Source organism: Hydra viridissima, unplaced genomic scaffold (assembly GCF_058129835.1).
Source record: "Hydra viridissima isolate aposymbiotic clone 2 unplaced genomic scaffold, HvirCarnegie_v1 scaffold_16, whole genome shotgun sequence".
Taxonomy (NCBI): Eukaryota; Metazoa; Cnidaria; class Hydrozoa; order Anthoathecata; family Hydridae; genus Hydra; species Hydra viridissima.
In genome coordinates this window covers 2,755,534-2,771,563 of record NW_028324315.1, presented here as the reverse complement: position 1 = coordinate 2,771,563, position 16,030 = coordinate 2,755,534, and the positions used below count along the sequence as shown (strand labels likewise).

The window sequence follows — 16,030 nt, the reverse complement described above, 5'->3', positions numbered from 1 at the left end:
CGAGAAAGTTTAAGTAAATTTTAAATTTACAGACTTACTACTTGTGAAAATGTATTACACTATTTTCATAAAAGGAATGTTATATTTTAATAATTTTATTTAAACATATTTTTAAAGAATTTAGGATGTTTTTTTTACTATTTTACGCTTGATATTATAAATAAAAAACTAAAGTTCAAAGTATGCACTTTTGCTTAATAAAGAAGAATGGGTTTTAATGTTCAAAATGGAATCCATATATCTCACGCTCTTTTCTTACATTTACGAATCGTGTCACCGCCAGTGAATCGAATAGGATCAAGGTGACTTGCGCTACTGTTTCCTCTCTAGTTCTTAATTTGTAAAATTATTAATTTATATAGGAATTCACTTTTGTCTTTATTAATTGAATGCTCTTTTAACACATTTAAGATATCTCGTTTTTTGTGTTAAATATAGATGTATCTCTTAATGTATATATAAAAAGAGTATGTCTTCAAAACAAAAACAGTTATGTGGTGTTTTTTAGCTTCACTCAGCCATATTTGATAAACATAAAAAAGAAATAATTTTTAAACTTATTAACTTAATCACCTAAAGGTTCTTTGTAAATATGCATGGGTTTATCAGAGTGTCGTGGTTTGTATAACCTTCTTGTTATTTACGTCCTGTTTAAAAACTAACACAAAGTATTATTAACACTAAGTTATATTATGCAATCAAAATTAGTTGTAAAAAAACGTGTATATAAGATTTGAAATATTGTTTCAACATTATCAAGAAACAGCAACAACACTAACAATTTAATGACACTGAATCAAACTCAAACTAAAGTTTGAGAATTTCTGGCGGGAAAATATACAGCGATTGATTTTGCATATTTATAAAATTACTAAGCAGCCGAAGTTCATGTATTACTTTGTTTAGAATGAGTCCAATATCTAAGCTAAAAAACCAGAAATTATTATTCATGTGTACTTTTATACTCTTTGGACTATTAATAATATTTTAGGGTTCTGTTAAAAGCTTTTCAAATATTTTTGAACATCTCTAACCTTGTGGTTTTTACTTTTAATGTTACTGTAATAACTGGCTGCTACTTGTAACTTGTAATTTTTTAAAATGTTGCTTTTTTTAATTAGATGCCTGGAGTAACTGTAAAAGATGTCAGCCCACAGCAATTTGTAGTGGCTTTTGCTGCTTACCTAAAAAAGTAAGTATAATTTTGTATGGCTCTTCATTTTCATCAATATTACTTGCTCAGTTATCTCTCTCTCAAGCTCTGAGAAAATTTGTTATCTGTAAATTATCCAATAAATATAGGCCCTATTTGACTTTCTTACCCTCCCCCCTCTCCTAATTTTATGATTCATTATGATAGAGAATTTTATGCTTATTAAGAATAGTAATAAGGGTCTCAAAATCAATGAAAAGAGCTCTAAATTGAAGTTGAAAGTAGTAAATTACTAAATTATACAACAAATCCCTAATATTCACCATCATGAATAGTGATATTTTTTTTTTTTTTTTTGTCTAAAAGTTATCTTTTCAAAGTATTCACAACCTAGTTTTTATTTTATCATAATGAAGACTTCGAATAATTGAACATGAGAATTCATTCACATTTAAATTATCCTGCCAATATGCTTTCACTAGGGCTCTTACTTAGTTGTCTAGAATATCTTCAAATGTTTTTATGGAATAAGTTGAAAAATTCTTTTATTGATTATATACTTAAATGATTTTTAAAACAATTAAAGATGATAGGAAAGTAAATATATTTAAAACTATGGACTTTTTTTAATACTTCAAGTTAATCCCCTGTAAAAATTTATTTTCATTGTGTCTGTCATACAAAAAGGAGTGTTTCAAAATACTTATTGTGTTTCTCCAACAAACAAGCACAGTAGCGCTATTGCCTTGGATCTCGCTAATTTAAAATGGCTATTTTCATAGCCACACATTTTAATTAAGAAAATTTTTTGCAAAAACAGTTAAATAATTCCATTTTTATTATTCAATAAAATTTCATCTTTTCTATTACTTTTTTTTTTTTTTTAATAATACAAATTTTTATTTAAAAAATAGTCTTATATTCTTCTATAAAAATAAAATTCTCAAGTAAGAATCACATGTTTCACAAGATGTTATATAGCTTGTTTGTATATCTAATTACACTCGGTAAAAATTTCTGCACCTACAATAATCCAAAAAAAAAAACATTTTTTATAATAAAAATCAGGCTGGCAATTTTTTGCTTTTGAGAACAAAATCAACTGTAATGTTAGTTTATTCAAGATGGCGAGTATTAGGGTATTGTCATATAGTTTTGTACTTTCAACTTCAGTTAAGAATGCTTTCCATTAATTTTGAGACCCATGTTTTTATACGATTTTTAATCAGCATAAAATACTCTATCAGAATCATAAATGGGGGGGGGGGGGAGTTAAGTAGTGCCTAAATTTATAACAGCAATTTCAAGAAACTGTTTGAAGATAATTTTTTGGTAATAAAGATAAAAAGATGTTTATAAAAGTTGTTTTAAAGTTTAGTCTGTAAACTAATATTCATATATCCTTTTTGTCTATTTAAAGAAATAACAAATTAAAGGTACCTGAATTTGCTGAGATAGTCAAAACTTCAAAAGCTTGTGAGCTTGGACCTTCTGATCCTGATTGGTTCTATATCCGTGCTGCAGCTGTTGCACGTCATATTTACTTAAGACCAAATCTTGGTGTTGGTGCCATCCGTAAAATATATGGTCGCTCACAAAGAAATGGAACAAAACCATCTCATGCTTGTTTGGGATCAGCATCAGTAGCACGAAAGGTCTTGCAATCGCTAGAAGGTCTTAAACTAGTTTCTAAAGATGCAACCGGTGGACGAATCTTGACTTCAACTGGTCGAAGAGATATGGATCGAATAGCTACACAGGTATTTATTTTTGTTAATTTTCTGATTAATATTTTTGTGTTTCTCATTCTCATAAATGATAATCTTTTGTTGGGTTTATTTTATTTAGGTTGTGAAAAAAGATTCAAATTAAAAGAATTATACCAACAAAGCTTGTCTCTTTTCTGAATTCAAATTTGAGGTTTAAAAAGTATTCATGGTTTGGTGTGCTGCATACACTACTTTACAATGATAATTTTATTATAAGTATTAACAGCTATGAAATGTTGTCTATCTTCTAAATCAAACGATTTGAACTCTATCATAAATTTAATCTTGGATTTCTAAGATTTTAGTCTAATCTCAGGTAATCAAAGAAATCGGCGAAATCTTTAATTTACTCCAAATTCGATGTGAAATTTAATTAGCTATTGGGTAATAAATTGTTAGCCGTGATTATGCCAGAGTGTGTAAAAAATTTTCCTATTGATAAAAGGACCAATGAAGCATTCTTGATATCTGTTTTCAGAGTTGTTACGATATGTCTGGCAGATCTGTCGATATTTTCCGTCAATTTAAAACAGTCATCTACATATTTTGACAATTTTATGTCTAAAACATTTTCTGCCGACATAAAATATGCCCGAATTATACTGTCCATCCATATACTTTGATAATTTTGTCTGAATTACTTTCTATCAACATGTTTTGGTATAATTTTGTCTGAGACATGCTGTTTTATATTTTTGAAGAGAAAAAAAATCGATCTCAAACTTAGCGCAATCTAGTTGGAAGAGTATAATGAAAATTATGTTAACGAGCTTGTTACTTTTTCGCAATCAATTATTTTTCATACGACTTTTTAAACCCTACAAACAAAGTTGTCTTGGGTCTTTTACAGCATAAAATTCCATGATCGAATGATCTACAGCGTAAAGGAATTAAAAATAATTCTATGCCAGACTGATTAATTACGTCCCAGAATTGAAAATATCGCAACAGAAAGATAGGGTCGAATAATGTATGGTCAATTAAAACAATTCATTTTTCACGGTTTTATTAACCGGTTGTCCAGTGGTTTGAATTGATAATGGAATATTTTATTTTTTTGGTCACTTTTTTCGTTTACCTTATGATTTAAAGTCAAATATGAAGAATAATTTATTGCATAATCAAAAGTAAAAAGTCAGTTTGAAATTGATAAAGAACAAGGAAAATGTAAAATGTGCAAAACATTTTACAAAAGCAAGTAAAGCAACGTCAAAGATCACCTTCGAAAACACAAAGAAAAAGCATACTAAATCGAACTAGTTGAATTAGTTATGAGGAATCGAAATGACGATGAGATTCAACTAATTCAACAAAATTAAGATGGAAGTTGATGTAAATCAATTATTCAATTAATGATGAACTGTAGCTTGTCTTTTGCGTCAGCTGATGAAATCGGACTAATGTCTTTAGTGGAAATAGCACTCAAAGAATTCAAAATTGTTCTATATCGTCACAGCATGAATGTTACATGCGTATGAGAACATTTTTTTGCTCATAAGAAAAGAAACTGAAAAGGTTCTTCTGTCGATGGTTGATAGTGTGTCGCGATATGGAAGACGTGCTCGAATTTAGCTATAGGTATGTTAAGGACGGGCAAATGGCTGATAGAACCTTAGGCATAATTACACAAGAAGGTCGACAGTGTGGCGAGGTTTTGGTTTTCTGCTCTGTTGGAAAATGTGATTAGAAATATTTGAAAGGGTGCTAATGATATCTATGTAATTTACACAGATCAGGGAAAAAACATGACGAAGGCTTCAAATATTTTTCAAAATGCACAAGATCTAATGATCTTGTGATCCTTGAAACTTATGGTAACGAATTTATAGATTTCTAAGACAAGGAAATTGATATAGGTGCTTTAGAGAATGAAGAAGGGAATTATAGAGAAGCCGACACTGTTTATGTTGAAAAATCAGTTGGATCGTTGTATCACTCATGTTTTGTGGCGCACATGTGTGTCAGCTAGCTACCAAGGACATAACGTCAATGTTTGATGATAGATTGAACAACATTAGAAAAAGTTGCTATTAAATCCAAAAAAGTAGCATATATTCAAACATTTAAAAATCTAAAAAAGCCTCGTAAAGAGATTGAAACACGCCGTGACTCTACTTTTTAAATAATAAAAGATTTCCATATCAACGCAGAAACATATCAAAGGCTAAAACACGACAAATTAAAATCATATGATGCATCATGGAGCTAAATATCGAATATTTCGATGCATTTTTACCAATACATTCGGCCATGATGGATTTTCAATCCACAAAATAGTCAACGAGTGAATTCTACGTTCGATGGATTCAAATGAAAATAGAAAGTGAGAGCGTTCTAGCAGGTGATTTTGGATTAAAAATGTTACTAAGAACGCAATAGATACACGAGAACAAGTTTGAAATGTGAAGCGTTTATTGCTGCTTTAGTTCTGGATCCTAGGTTTTGCTTTTTATCAGGTCATCAACTATTTAATACAGAAATATTGAATAGAGAAATCTCACATCAAACCCATGATCAAAATCAATCAAAAACTTTGTACTCGACGAGAACAATACAATCAAATCAATACAATCAAATGCGTCATATTCATCAAATGAAGAAATGATTCTGAAGAAATGATTCCAATGAACTTAGGTATTGCAATGCATCTTCAGAATCAGATCAAGATATTCTTCAACTAATTTTAAAATGGACTCTTAATGAACCACGAGTGGCATTAGACGTTGAATTCAACATTCTTGAGTACTGCAAGAAAAACCAAAAAACAAAATGGAATCATCTCTATGAAATCTCGCAAGTAGTTTACGGTGCCGCGTTCTCTAGCTCTATGCGGTGCCGCGTTCTCTAGCTGAATGTGGATTCGCTTCGGTTTATAGCCATCTGCGTACTCGCATTTCAAATGATTTCTTAGACTCTATCTTTTGGTAAAATTTCTTATTTCTTTTGGTGGTAAAAAAATAATCAAAATTTATTTATAAAATAAAGTTCGTTTAAAAAACACAACAATTCACATTTCTTTTTAGTCAACTTTTTTTTGCGTCAAGTACGGAGCGAAAACCCGACCAGAATACCCAAGGGTACTCGTAGACGGAAAATTTTAATAAGTTTAAGTATCCAATACTCTAGTCTTCGGGTTGGGTATTACCCGATATAAACTACCTGAAGTATTACCCATAGAAGTATCTGAAAATCGGCTAATAAAACACCCGATTTATTTACCCGATCATCAGACCAAAATTTTTGCGCGATCGTGTATTTTCATTAACTTTTTTTTTTTTTTTTTTATTGCGTTTTTTTAAATGTAACTATATTTAAATTCTTTTAATATCACTTTTAGTTCTATTTAATAGTTCCACCTACTCCATTTAACTTTTAATCTTGGGTTGATTAAAAATTAATGCTTGCATGGAGTTGGTGGAATTAACACTCAATTCTCAACCATCTTTTTTTAAACTTTGTGCTATCACCTCTTAAATGTAAAAAGTAAAAATGATTTTTTTTTTTTTATTTACTTTTTTATTTAATACGCACTTTAGTTACCCAATCATCGGAACAACCCGTATTTCGGAACTACTCGCTAGTCGGGTAATAAAATTAATACTATTATTATCATTATTATTATTATTATTATTATTATTATTATTATTATTATTATTATTATTATTATTATTATTATTATTATTATTATTATTATTATTATTATTATTATTATTATTATTATTATTATTATCATTATTATTATTATTATTATTATTATTATTATTATTATTATTATCATTATTATTATTATTATTATTATCATTATTATTACTATTATTATTATTAATATTATTATTATTATTATTATTATTATTATTATTATTATTATTATTATTATTATTATCATTATTATTATTATTATTATTATTATTATTATTATTATTATTATTATTATCATTATTATTATTATTATTATTATCATTATTATTACTATTATTATTATTATTATCATTGTTAATATTGTTAATATCATTATTATTATTATTATTATTATTATTATTATTATTATTATTATTATTATTATTATTATTATTATTATTATTATTATTATTATTATTATTATTATTATTATTATTATTATTATTATTATTATTATTATTATTATTATTATTATTATTATTATCTTTGCGTACAACAAAGTATTTGTGTTACAGCAAGATTCAAATTAAATATAAAAAAGGCCTTTCAAATGAAAACTCACATTTTTGTTTCTCCTTTTTTTAATCCTATAGAAACATTTTTTAAAAATCTGCTTCAGCTGTAACAACTGACATGATTCTTAATTTTTGTTCAGTAGCTATTGGATTTGTAATTCTAGCTTTAAAACTTCTTGCCGTTTACTTGACTATAAAAGTGAAGCAACGGCTAAATAATATTCAGCGTTTAATTCTTATGGGAATTAATTTCACGCAAGTTCAAATTATCGCTTTGGTGAATTTGAGAATTATTCCCGGATTAATCTTAGTTAAACAAGGTGAAACTCCTGCTCTAGATATTTATATTACAATTGTATCCGTTAGCTTACATGAAGTTGCAATATTTATTTTCGTGGCAAATCGTTTTTGCGAAATATACTTAAATCTGCGGTACAATCAAGTATGGACGTATAGAAGGCTGAAAATCGCTGTGGGGTTAGTTATTGTCGTTCACGTTGCGGTATTTTTAGTTACTGTATTTTATCCAAATTCTTATAACTCCATAGAAAAAATATTTGCCGCATACATTCTCCCGACAACTGGATCGTTTTTACTAATTCTCGTAATAGTCGCGAATGGATATATTGGCTATCATTTGTATCGTCATCATCAAGTCAGAAGGAGAACGCTGCCAATCCAGCATAATGTCTGCTTTTCTCTAAATCAAATAGGTCCAGTGTCTATACATAAGAATTCAAAGCTCGCGTTTAGAAGTTTTCTCGTGCCTTGTCTTATTGTTGTCAACTTCGTCGTCTTCTTTCTAATCCCAGGTTTTATAAGCTCTGGGATGCTCATTAAAGAGCAAAAAGACAAACAGTACAGAGTTTATTTGGCTTTATTTCATTACATAGGATTTGCATTTGATTTTCTCATATACACTTTTCTTACTCCACCAATCAGAAAGGAGCTTGTTTATATTTTTATCAAGAAGAAAAAGCAGCGACAACTACCTCAGTGAAAACAACTTAAACTTACAATATATTTTTAAAATTATAAATAACTTTTAAAAAAATACAGGATTGCAGAATTTAAAAAATTACAGAATTACAAAAGTCCTTCTTTCCATGGATCCTTAAATATTGCTGAAACAAAAAATTGTCAAGGAACACCTATGGAACAGAGCTATGATTGATATGATTTGTCATTTGATTTGGTAAAGGTAAAGATTCTAATATTTTATAACGTTTGTATTTTGATCAACAGCCCTACGAAATGGTACAAGAGATGCGAAGATACGAAGAGATCAAAACTTTAAAAAGAACTCACTTTAAAAAACTTTTTTTAAAAGATTTCACCTGGGAGTCTTTCAAAATTTACTTTTTTTTTGATAAAACTTAAATTTGTTAATTTTCTTATATACATTTTTTATATTTTTTAAAAATAGAAAAACTTATTTTAAAACACTTAATTGGATGTGAAAAGTATTCGAAAACAAAGCAAATGGAGAAAAACAGAATATTTTTTTTTGTAAAAGTGCAGATGGCGATCTCCTGTACAACGACCCTGTACAACGATCCTGTACAACGACCGAAACATCTAGAATCAAAGTTTGCTAACGTAAGTAACTTGCTTATGGAACAGAGATTCGTTAGCGTTCACATCAAGAATATGCTGAAGAGCACCTGTTTAAAAAAATAATGAATTTAAATTAAATTTTTTATGTTTTTATTGTTTTTTAGTGCAATCATTTCCGAGGGGGGACGGAGGAGATGCATACCTTTAAAACAACAAAAAAAAATGTTTTATAAAACTTTTTTTAAATTTCATATTTTCTTAAATAGTTTGTAATTATTTTGATGCTTTTAGTTTTTTTTTTTTTTTCAGCAGAAAATAATTGGGGAGATATTTTTTTTGTAAATTCAAATCCCTTCTTACTCTAACCCCCTCCTCCCAATCCATTTTTTAATATCCAGGATTTGTTTATAGAAACTTTTGCCATAAATATTTGTAAAAAAAAAAATTTTTTTTCTAAAAATTTTAAATTCAGAGTCGTCGAAATTGTTCCCTAAGGATACTCTTCTAAATTGCACCCCAACGATGATCTTCTCCACAACGGTGATCTTCTCCACACAGCCTTGGATTATTTTGACATATTCTAAAACTACGTGGCATTATAATAAAACAGCTTACAAGACTTTAAATTGGAATTATAGGAACTATATATAACAAATACATACAGCTATTCACGAAAGTTTAAACGATTGCAGAATTTTTATCAAGTATGTTTGGTTATTATTTAATAAAAAAAAAACTGTAAAATAATATCGAATCAATTTTTTTTATTTAATAAAGAAAATGTAATTAGCTTTAAAATGAATATGAACATATTATAAAAACTTTAATATTTAGTTAGAAAAAAACAATTACAAAAAATCATATAGGAAAAATAAGTAGCACAAAAGTTTAAACGAATTGCAACATTTGTACAAAAAATGAAAAAAAAAAAGCAGAATTAATATTCAAAGTGTCCTCCTTGTTTTTATAGCAAAGATAAACTCGTTTATACATTGGTTCAACTAATTTCATGCACATCACGCGAGGTACTTTTAGCCAGTACTCATTCAAAAGTTGCTTCAAATGCTGAGTTGATTGAATTTCATGGTATGTCAGTTGATTGTCGATCCAAGACCAAATATTTTCAATTGGGTTGAGATCTGGTGATCTAGGGCACCAGGGCATCGCATTGAACTTTTTTTTAAAAAATATTTTTTGATTGAGTGAGCTGTGTCAGCTGAAGCCCCGTCTTGTTGAAAGATAAATTTCTTGCTTCTGCCATACAAGTGTCTGAATAATGGAACTAAATACGTTTCCAATGTGTTCTTGTAAGTGTATTGATTAATTCAGCATTCATACAGCTCACAGAAGCCTATACCTTTGTAAGAAAAACATCACCAGATGTTAACCAAACCTCCACCGCCTTGTCGACGATGTTACAAAAACCTGTCTGAATATTTCTCAGTTGCAAATCTTTTGACATAGATTCTTCCCTTGCGGTTTACTACTTGAAAATTAGCTTCATCACTCCAAATAACTTTTTCCCACTGTTCTACAGACCAGTTCAGCCTTTATTTGGACCACACTCGTCGTTAACGTTTATCCATGATTGAAAGAATAGGTTTTTTAGCAGCTATGTACGTTCCAATACCTTTGTCCAACTATGTTCGTCTCACGAGCTCTCTGCTAACTTTTGGATTATTTTTTCAGTCGTTAAAGATTTGTGCTAGCATTTTGTAGCTGAGTCTGGGGTTTTCTCTGCTCATTCTGAATATACCACTTTTGTCACGGTTCCTGAGTTTGGATGGTCTCCCAGTACGCGGCATATCGAAGACGTCCTTGGTAAGTTCCCAGGTTTTATTGCTTTTTCGAACGCAAGATTCAGAAACATGAAGTATTTTGCCTATTTAAACGTTTGTGTGATTTTTTGTCCTCGCCATATACTTGCCACTTGATAACTTGCCACTTGATCCCACTAGAAACTGTTATTCGACCCATTTGCACGCAATTGAAATTAATTTGAAATTTACAATATTTCAAATTGATTTTTAATGAATTAAAAGCTGCCTGATGATGTTGTGATGAATTTTTTGATTGTAAACCACTTATTTTAACTTTATTTGAGAATAAAAAAAATTTTCACACCGGATTAATCAATTAATTAGAAAATAATTGATCCTAAATAATATCGTTTAAACTTTTGTGACACGTCTTAATTTGTATCAGCTACCTTTTAATGAAATTTCTGAGTAAACAGTGATGAGTTGAAACCTACCTTTTTTTATTCTATTAACAAATAACCTATTTACCAAATTGGAAAAATAATTATTTTGATATCTATTTCCGTTAGATTTTTATTTAAGAAAAACCGAAGATTAGATTTGAAAATTCTGCAATCGTTTAAACTTTCGTGAATAGCTGTATAACATATATAACAAAGTACCAGAGATAAACCTTTAAAAATGGATTTAAACTGCTATACTATCATTGTAGTTGTTACAATTTTAATATTATTCGTGTTATGCTATATGATTTTTAGGTGAAATTTTCATTTTAAAAATGGAGCCACAAGAAAAGAAGTACAGAGAGTTGATAAGAAGCCAATAAAACAAATATTATTTATACTTCAAAAAAAAAAAATAGATAAAAATAAAAGATGTTATATAAAACTTTTTTTAAGTTTCATATTTTCTGAAAAGTTCTGCATAATCTTGATACCTTCCTCTTTGATACTTTAAACTTTGGTTCAATGCAGTGGCGGATCAAGGGGGGCTAGGGGGGGGCTATAGCCCCGGGCCCCACAATTTTAGGGGCCCCGATTCAAAGTAAATAATTCTTTATTAACTCTAAAAATTAAATCTTTTATTAACTTAAAAGAGTTAAAGTTAAATTTACTAAATTGTCTGAAAAAAAAAGCACAAAAATAAAATAACTGTCAACAAAAACGCTGACACTTTTCAGGTTATACAGTTATAATTAAAATGCTAGGAAAATATGAAAGTGGAGCTTCTAAAAGAAGATTGAAGAAAGAGAGAGAGGAAATGGTAGCTAAACTTCCGAAAATGACAAATTTTTTTTTATCAAACCAAACTAATATGCAATTTCCACAAACTGTAGATAATAATAAAAACAATGACAGAAAAGATGAAAACAATAACACGGAAATTGAAGTAGCCTGCCAAGGTTCTTCAAATGAAATTCAAGAAGTTGAAAGTGTTGAATCTACAATGCATAATAATGAGCTTGACTCAGGTACTTTTATCCAAATTGCGAGGCTGAGAGATCATACTCTACTCTTAAAAGAGTTAAGAACATGCACCGATCAACAATGGTCCATAGTCGTTTAAGTAATATAGCAAGATTAACTATTGAGTCAAAATTATTAGAAACTTTGGATTTCAGCGATGTGATTGCAGAGTTTGCGGGGAAGAAAAGCAGAAAAAAATCACTCAACTTAATAAAATAAATATAAAATTTGTATATAAATAAATATCAGTGATAGCGTTTTCAAGAAAGTCTTTGTTTTACTCATTTTTGTCGTTGTTAGTGGAACGGGGCCTCCTTTTAAATAGCCCCGGGCCCCGAAAAGTCTTAATCCGCCACTGGTTAAATGACATCACCGCTACAGGTGTCCATTTGTTCGCAGGTATCTAGATAATAGATCCGCAATACAAAAACGTTTACAAATATGTGACGTCAAGTAATCTTGTGTTTTATTGATAAAAATAGGTTAAAACAGTTTAGTTTGAAATAGTAAAGATTAAATCTATAAGCAACTTTTTGGATCAACTGATGTTTCGAAAAAATATATTTACCGTAAAATATCACTAAGATGTTAATTATTTAAATTAATAAAAAAAATAAAACAAATATAAATATCCACTGATAGCTCAGTTGGCAGAGCGGGAGACTGTAGAATAACGTATAGTAATCTCTAGGTCGCTGGTTCAAATCCGGCTCGGTGGACATCTTTTCTGTTTTAAAATTTCTGTTACTGAAAAGATATACACCTATCTACTATCTTGATAAACCGGTGTTCATCAGTTATCAAAATGCTATCTGGTCACCTTAGCGTCTACTATTCTATAAACCAGTGTTTATGAAGATAAACCGGTGTATATGAGGATAAAACACCGATTCATGAGAATAAGTAAATAGGCAAAATTCTGAAAAGCTTTACTAAGCTTGTCAAATTGTTGGAAAGTTCTTTTAAATCTCAAACGCCTAAAGGTTATTCAAATGACAAAAGGGTTGTAAAACAAAATTCTGGAGAAAAAAAGAGGGCGCTACAGGGGCGTGTCTAGGGGATGTCTGCTACGTCGCTGGACATACCCAAAATATGTATACATATAAATAATTTTTTTCACAACTTCAATATTTAGTTGAATAAATTTGATGCGTTGGTAGATAAAAGCAAATAGAGCGAATAAGTTTAGCGAACTAAAGCAATAATTAAGCAAACTCTACAATGTTAATTGTTCGAACGGATGGTAAGAAGTTATTAATCCGGGATAACAGTTAGATTTACGGTTTGGTATTTTATTATAGTGCTTGTCAAATCGAGAACGGTCTAAAGTTTATTAAAAAAAACGATTTACATATTTAAACGGAGGTTGTTTTAATTTTTGACTTAAACAAATTAATAAGAAACTTAAATGGACATACCTTTTTTTATTAAGTTATTAAGTACTTCATTTTTTAAATATTTTCTTTTATTAATTTAAAAAAATAAAAGTTATTATTTTTTAGAGAACTAATTCCGGACTTCCCTTTTCAATTACACCCTGAGTAAAGTTTTAGTCAAATTCTATTGATATTTATCATCAGGAGGAGAAGAATATAATTAACAACAAGCATATATTAAAATATATCAATGGACATCCCCAATTATTTTATACAAAGCTGTGTATCTTTTTAATTACTTGCATTTTGAACAATATAAAAAGAAAAAAAGGGTTTTAAACACTAAAAACTAAATTCGGACTTCCCCTAGTACATACACCCTGTTTGGTATGTATTTATTAAACATTTCTTAAACATAAAATTTAGACGGTTTTTTAGACAATTTTTTTGCTTCATATAAGAATAGGTCGTGTGTAATTGTTAAGCGTTGGTGCTGACTATGGTTATCATCATTTTCTTCTAAAAATAGATAGCGTACGAAGCGATGATGCTTGATAATGGTTAGCATCATGTGCGATAAAATATCGGGCGATTGCTAAGCCGTCTTACCTCATATATGCGTTAGTCAATGAGGAAGGGGGGGGGGGGGGGGATGCTAAAATTTAACATTTTTGGGGAGGGGTGAAAACTGCGACTTACCCAAAAAAAATCCTGTACACGCCCCTGCGCTACTCAACTTTTTCACCCGCCATTGGAAAGTACTCTAATCTGAAGTTGAAAGTACAAAAATATACGACAAACCCCAAATATTCGTCATTTTGAATAAACTAACTTTGCGGTTGACTTTGTTCTCAAAAGCAAAATATTGCCAGCCTGGTTTTTATTATAAAAAATGTTTTTTGGGCGAGCAAACAAAATTTTTATGAAAACCATGTGGTTCCAAAAATTCGATTTTCTACCCTTCGTCCATAATTACTTAAAGTTTGTCTGCAGATTACAAGAAGCTTTAAACACTCCACCCTTTACTAAAGCTTAACAACCTTAAAGAGAAATTTTTTCAATCAAAATCTTTCCTTTATTGTAAAAAGAATTTATCCTCCCCGGCGGGGAATCGAACCCCGGTCTCCCGCGTGACAGGCGGGGATACTTACCACTATACTACCGAGGACTGAAAATACACTGAACTTTTTGTATAGAAATAAAAAACAGTTTTGGTTTAAGTTTTGTTTTTGTTAAAATAAATGTTTTTGTTAAAGAAATATATTATTTTAATATGGCATAAAGCTTAATGTATATAAATTTTTGCAACAAAAACTATTAACTTTTACTGATGTAAAAGTTATTAGTTTTATTATAGGACTTTGAAGGACATTGGAGGACTGGTGACGGCTTTACACAAAAAGGTCTTTAATTGCCTTTAGAGCTAATGATTGGTCTGACAGAACAGGGCGTTTATAGCAGAAGACCTATGGTATTTTTTTCCAAGACCTCGGGTTATTCCATTATCGTTTTTGAATCCCATATTCACTTATCTCAGAATTACGGGAAATTTCATTATAACGATCAAAATTTCTGTAATTCTACATATCGCATTTTTGCGATAATTAGACGTAATGTAATGTGATGAATCTTCTACCCCGATAAAATGGCGAATTTGATAGAAAAAAAGTATTTTCCAGATCTCTCAGACAGAAGGATACCTGCAGACAGATTTAGATGCAAAAATCTTGTTTCTCATTTAAAGAATTTTATATTTACAAAAAACATTTCTTTTAAGTTGATGCGACAACTCCAATATATTGCAGTATTTATCTACGAGCATTAAATATGTTCAACCCTAATATTTTAAGAATTTTAGAATAACTTGCACCGTTCTACTATGATCAAACTTGATTCACTGAACAAAACTGTTCGAATCGATTTCTACCGATTTCTGTTCGAATCGATTTAAATCGATTTCAATTATGTTAGGATATATCCTAACATAATTGATAAATTGTGTTAGGATATATCCTAACATAATTGATAAATTGATCTTATGAATGACACGCACATTTACCTCAAAATACCTCAAAATATTTTAGAAATGCTTTAAATGTATAATTTTTTTTGTGTGTGAAAGTTTCATATTTTAAAAGGACGCTCGGAGAAAAGAGCCTGGATTACGTACTAAGCTTTCAAATCCGCAGTTAATCATAAATACTTCCGCAGTTTTAGTTCAAGATTGATTTTCTATTATCAAAAAATATTCAATTAATGATCAATCTTTAAGCATTTACTTTACCTGATTTTAAAAGTAAGTTAATCTAAATTGTGCTTGAAGGTAAAATATTGTCAATGAAACTTGTAAGTAATTACGTAATTATTAATTAGTTTTAATATGTTAGGTTAAAGTTGTTAAAAGATTTTCAATATAAAATGATTTATCATAAAAATGTATATAAACTGGCATTAGGATAATTCATTAGAACTGTGTTGGCTTCATGTAACAAGGACATGACTGTAGTGCCAATGATAGTAAAAAATAAATTCCAGTTTTAAGTGATTTTAAGATCGTTAAATTTGTGCATTTACATTTCAGATATTAAATTTATATTTAATTATGTTTTGATATCAGTTATAAAAGATATTAGGTATATATATAAATATATTGAGATTTATTCAACAATACAATAGTAAAATATTGATTACTTATAGAAAAGCGTATCTTATATTGCAAAATATATGTTAATCCATAGCTCTTACAATTTTTTTAT

At 29.3% G+C, this 16,030-nt stretch overlaps 1 protein-coding gene and 2 non-coding genes across 3 annotated transcripts; 2 read left to right on the top strand and 1 right to left on the bottom strand.

The window, feature by feature from the left end:
• Positions 1-202: 202 nt before the first annotated feature.
• Positions 203-3,043, top strand: LOC145181872 (small ribosomal subunit protein eS19-like). The gene is made up of 4 exons (XM_090074393.1): positions 203-302; positions 1,122-1,192; positions 2,574-2,913; positions 3,002-3,043. Exons 2-4 carry the CDS (start codon positions 1,122-1,124, stop codon positions 3,023-3,025), a joined length of 435 nt encoding a protein of 144 aa, XP_089930519.1. The 5' UTR covers positions 203-302; the 3' UTR covers positions 3,026-3,043.
• A 9,487-nt stretch (positions 3,044-12,530) lies between these two features.
• Trnay-gua (transfer RNA tyrosine (anticodon GUA)) lies at positions 12,531-12,617 on the top strand. The gene is given in 2 exon segments: positions 12,531-12,567; positions 12,582-12,617. It is a non-coding gene; the product is annotated as a tRNA-Tyr (tRNA).
• A 1,753-nt stretch (positions 12,618-14,370) lies between these two features.
• Positions 14,371-14,442, bottom strand: Trnad-guc (transfer RNA aspartic acid (anticodon GUC)). The gene has a single exon. It is a non-coding gene; the product is annotated as a tRNA-Asp (tRNA).
• Positions 14,443-16,030: the final 1,588 nt, after the last annotated feature.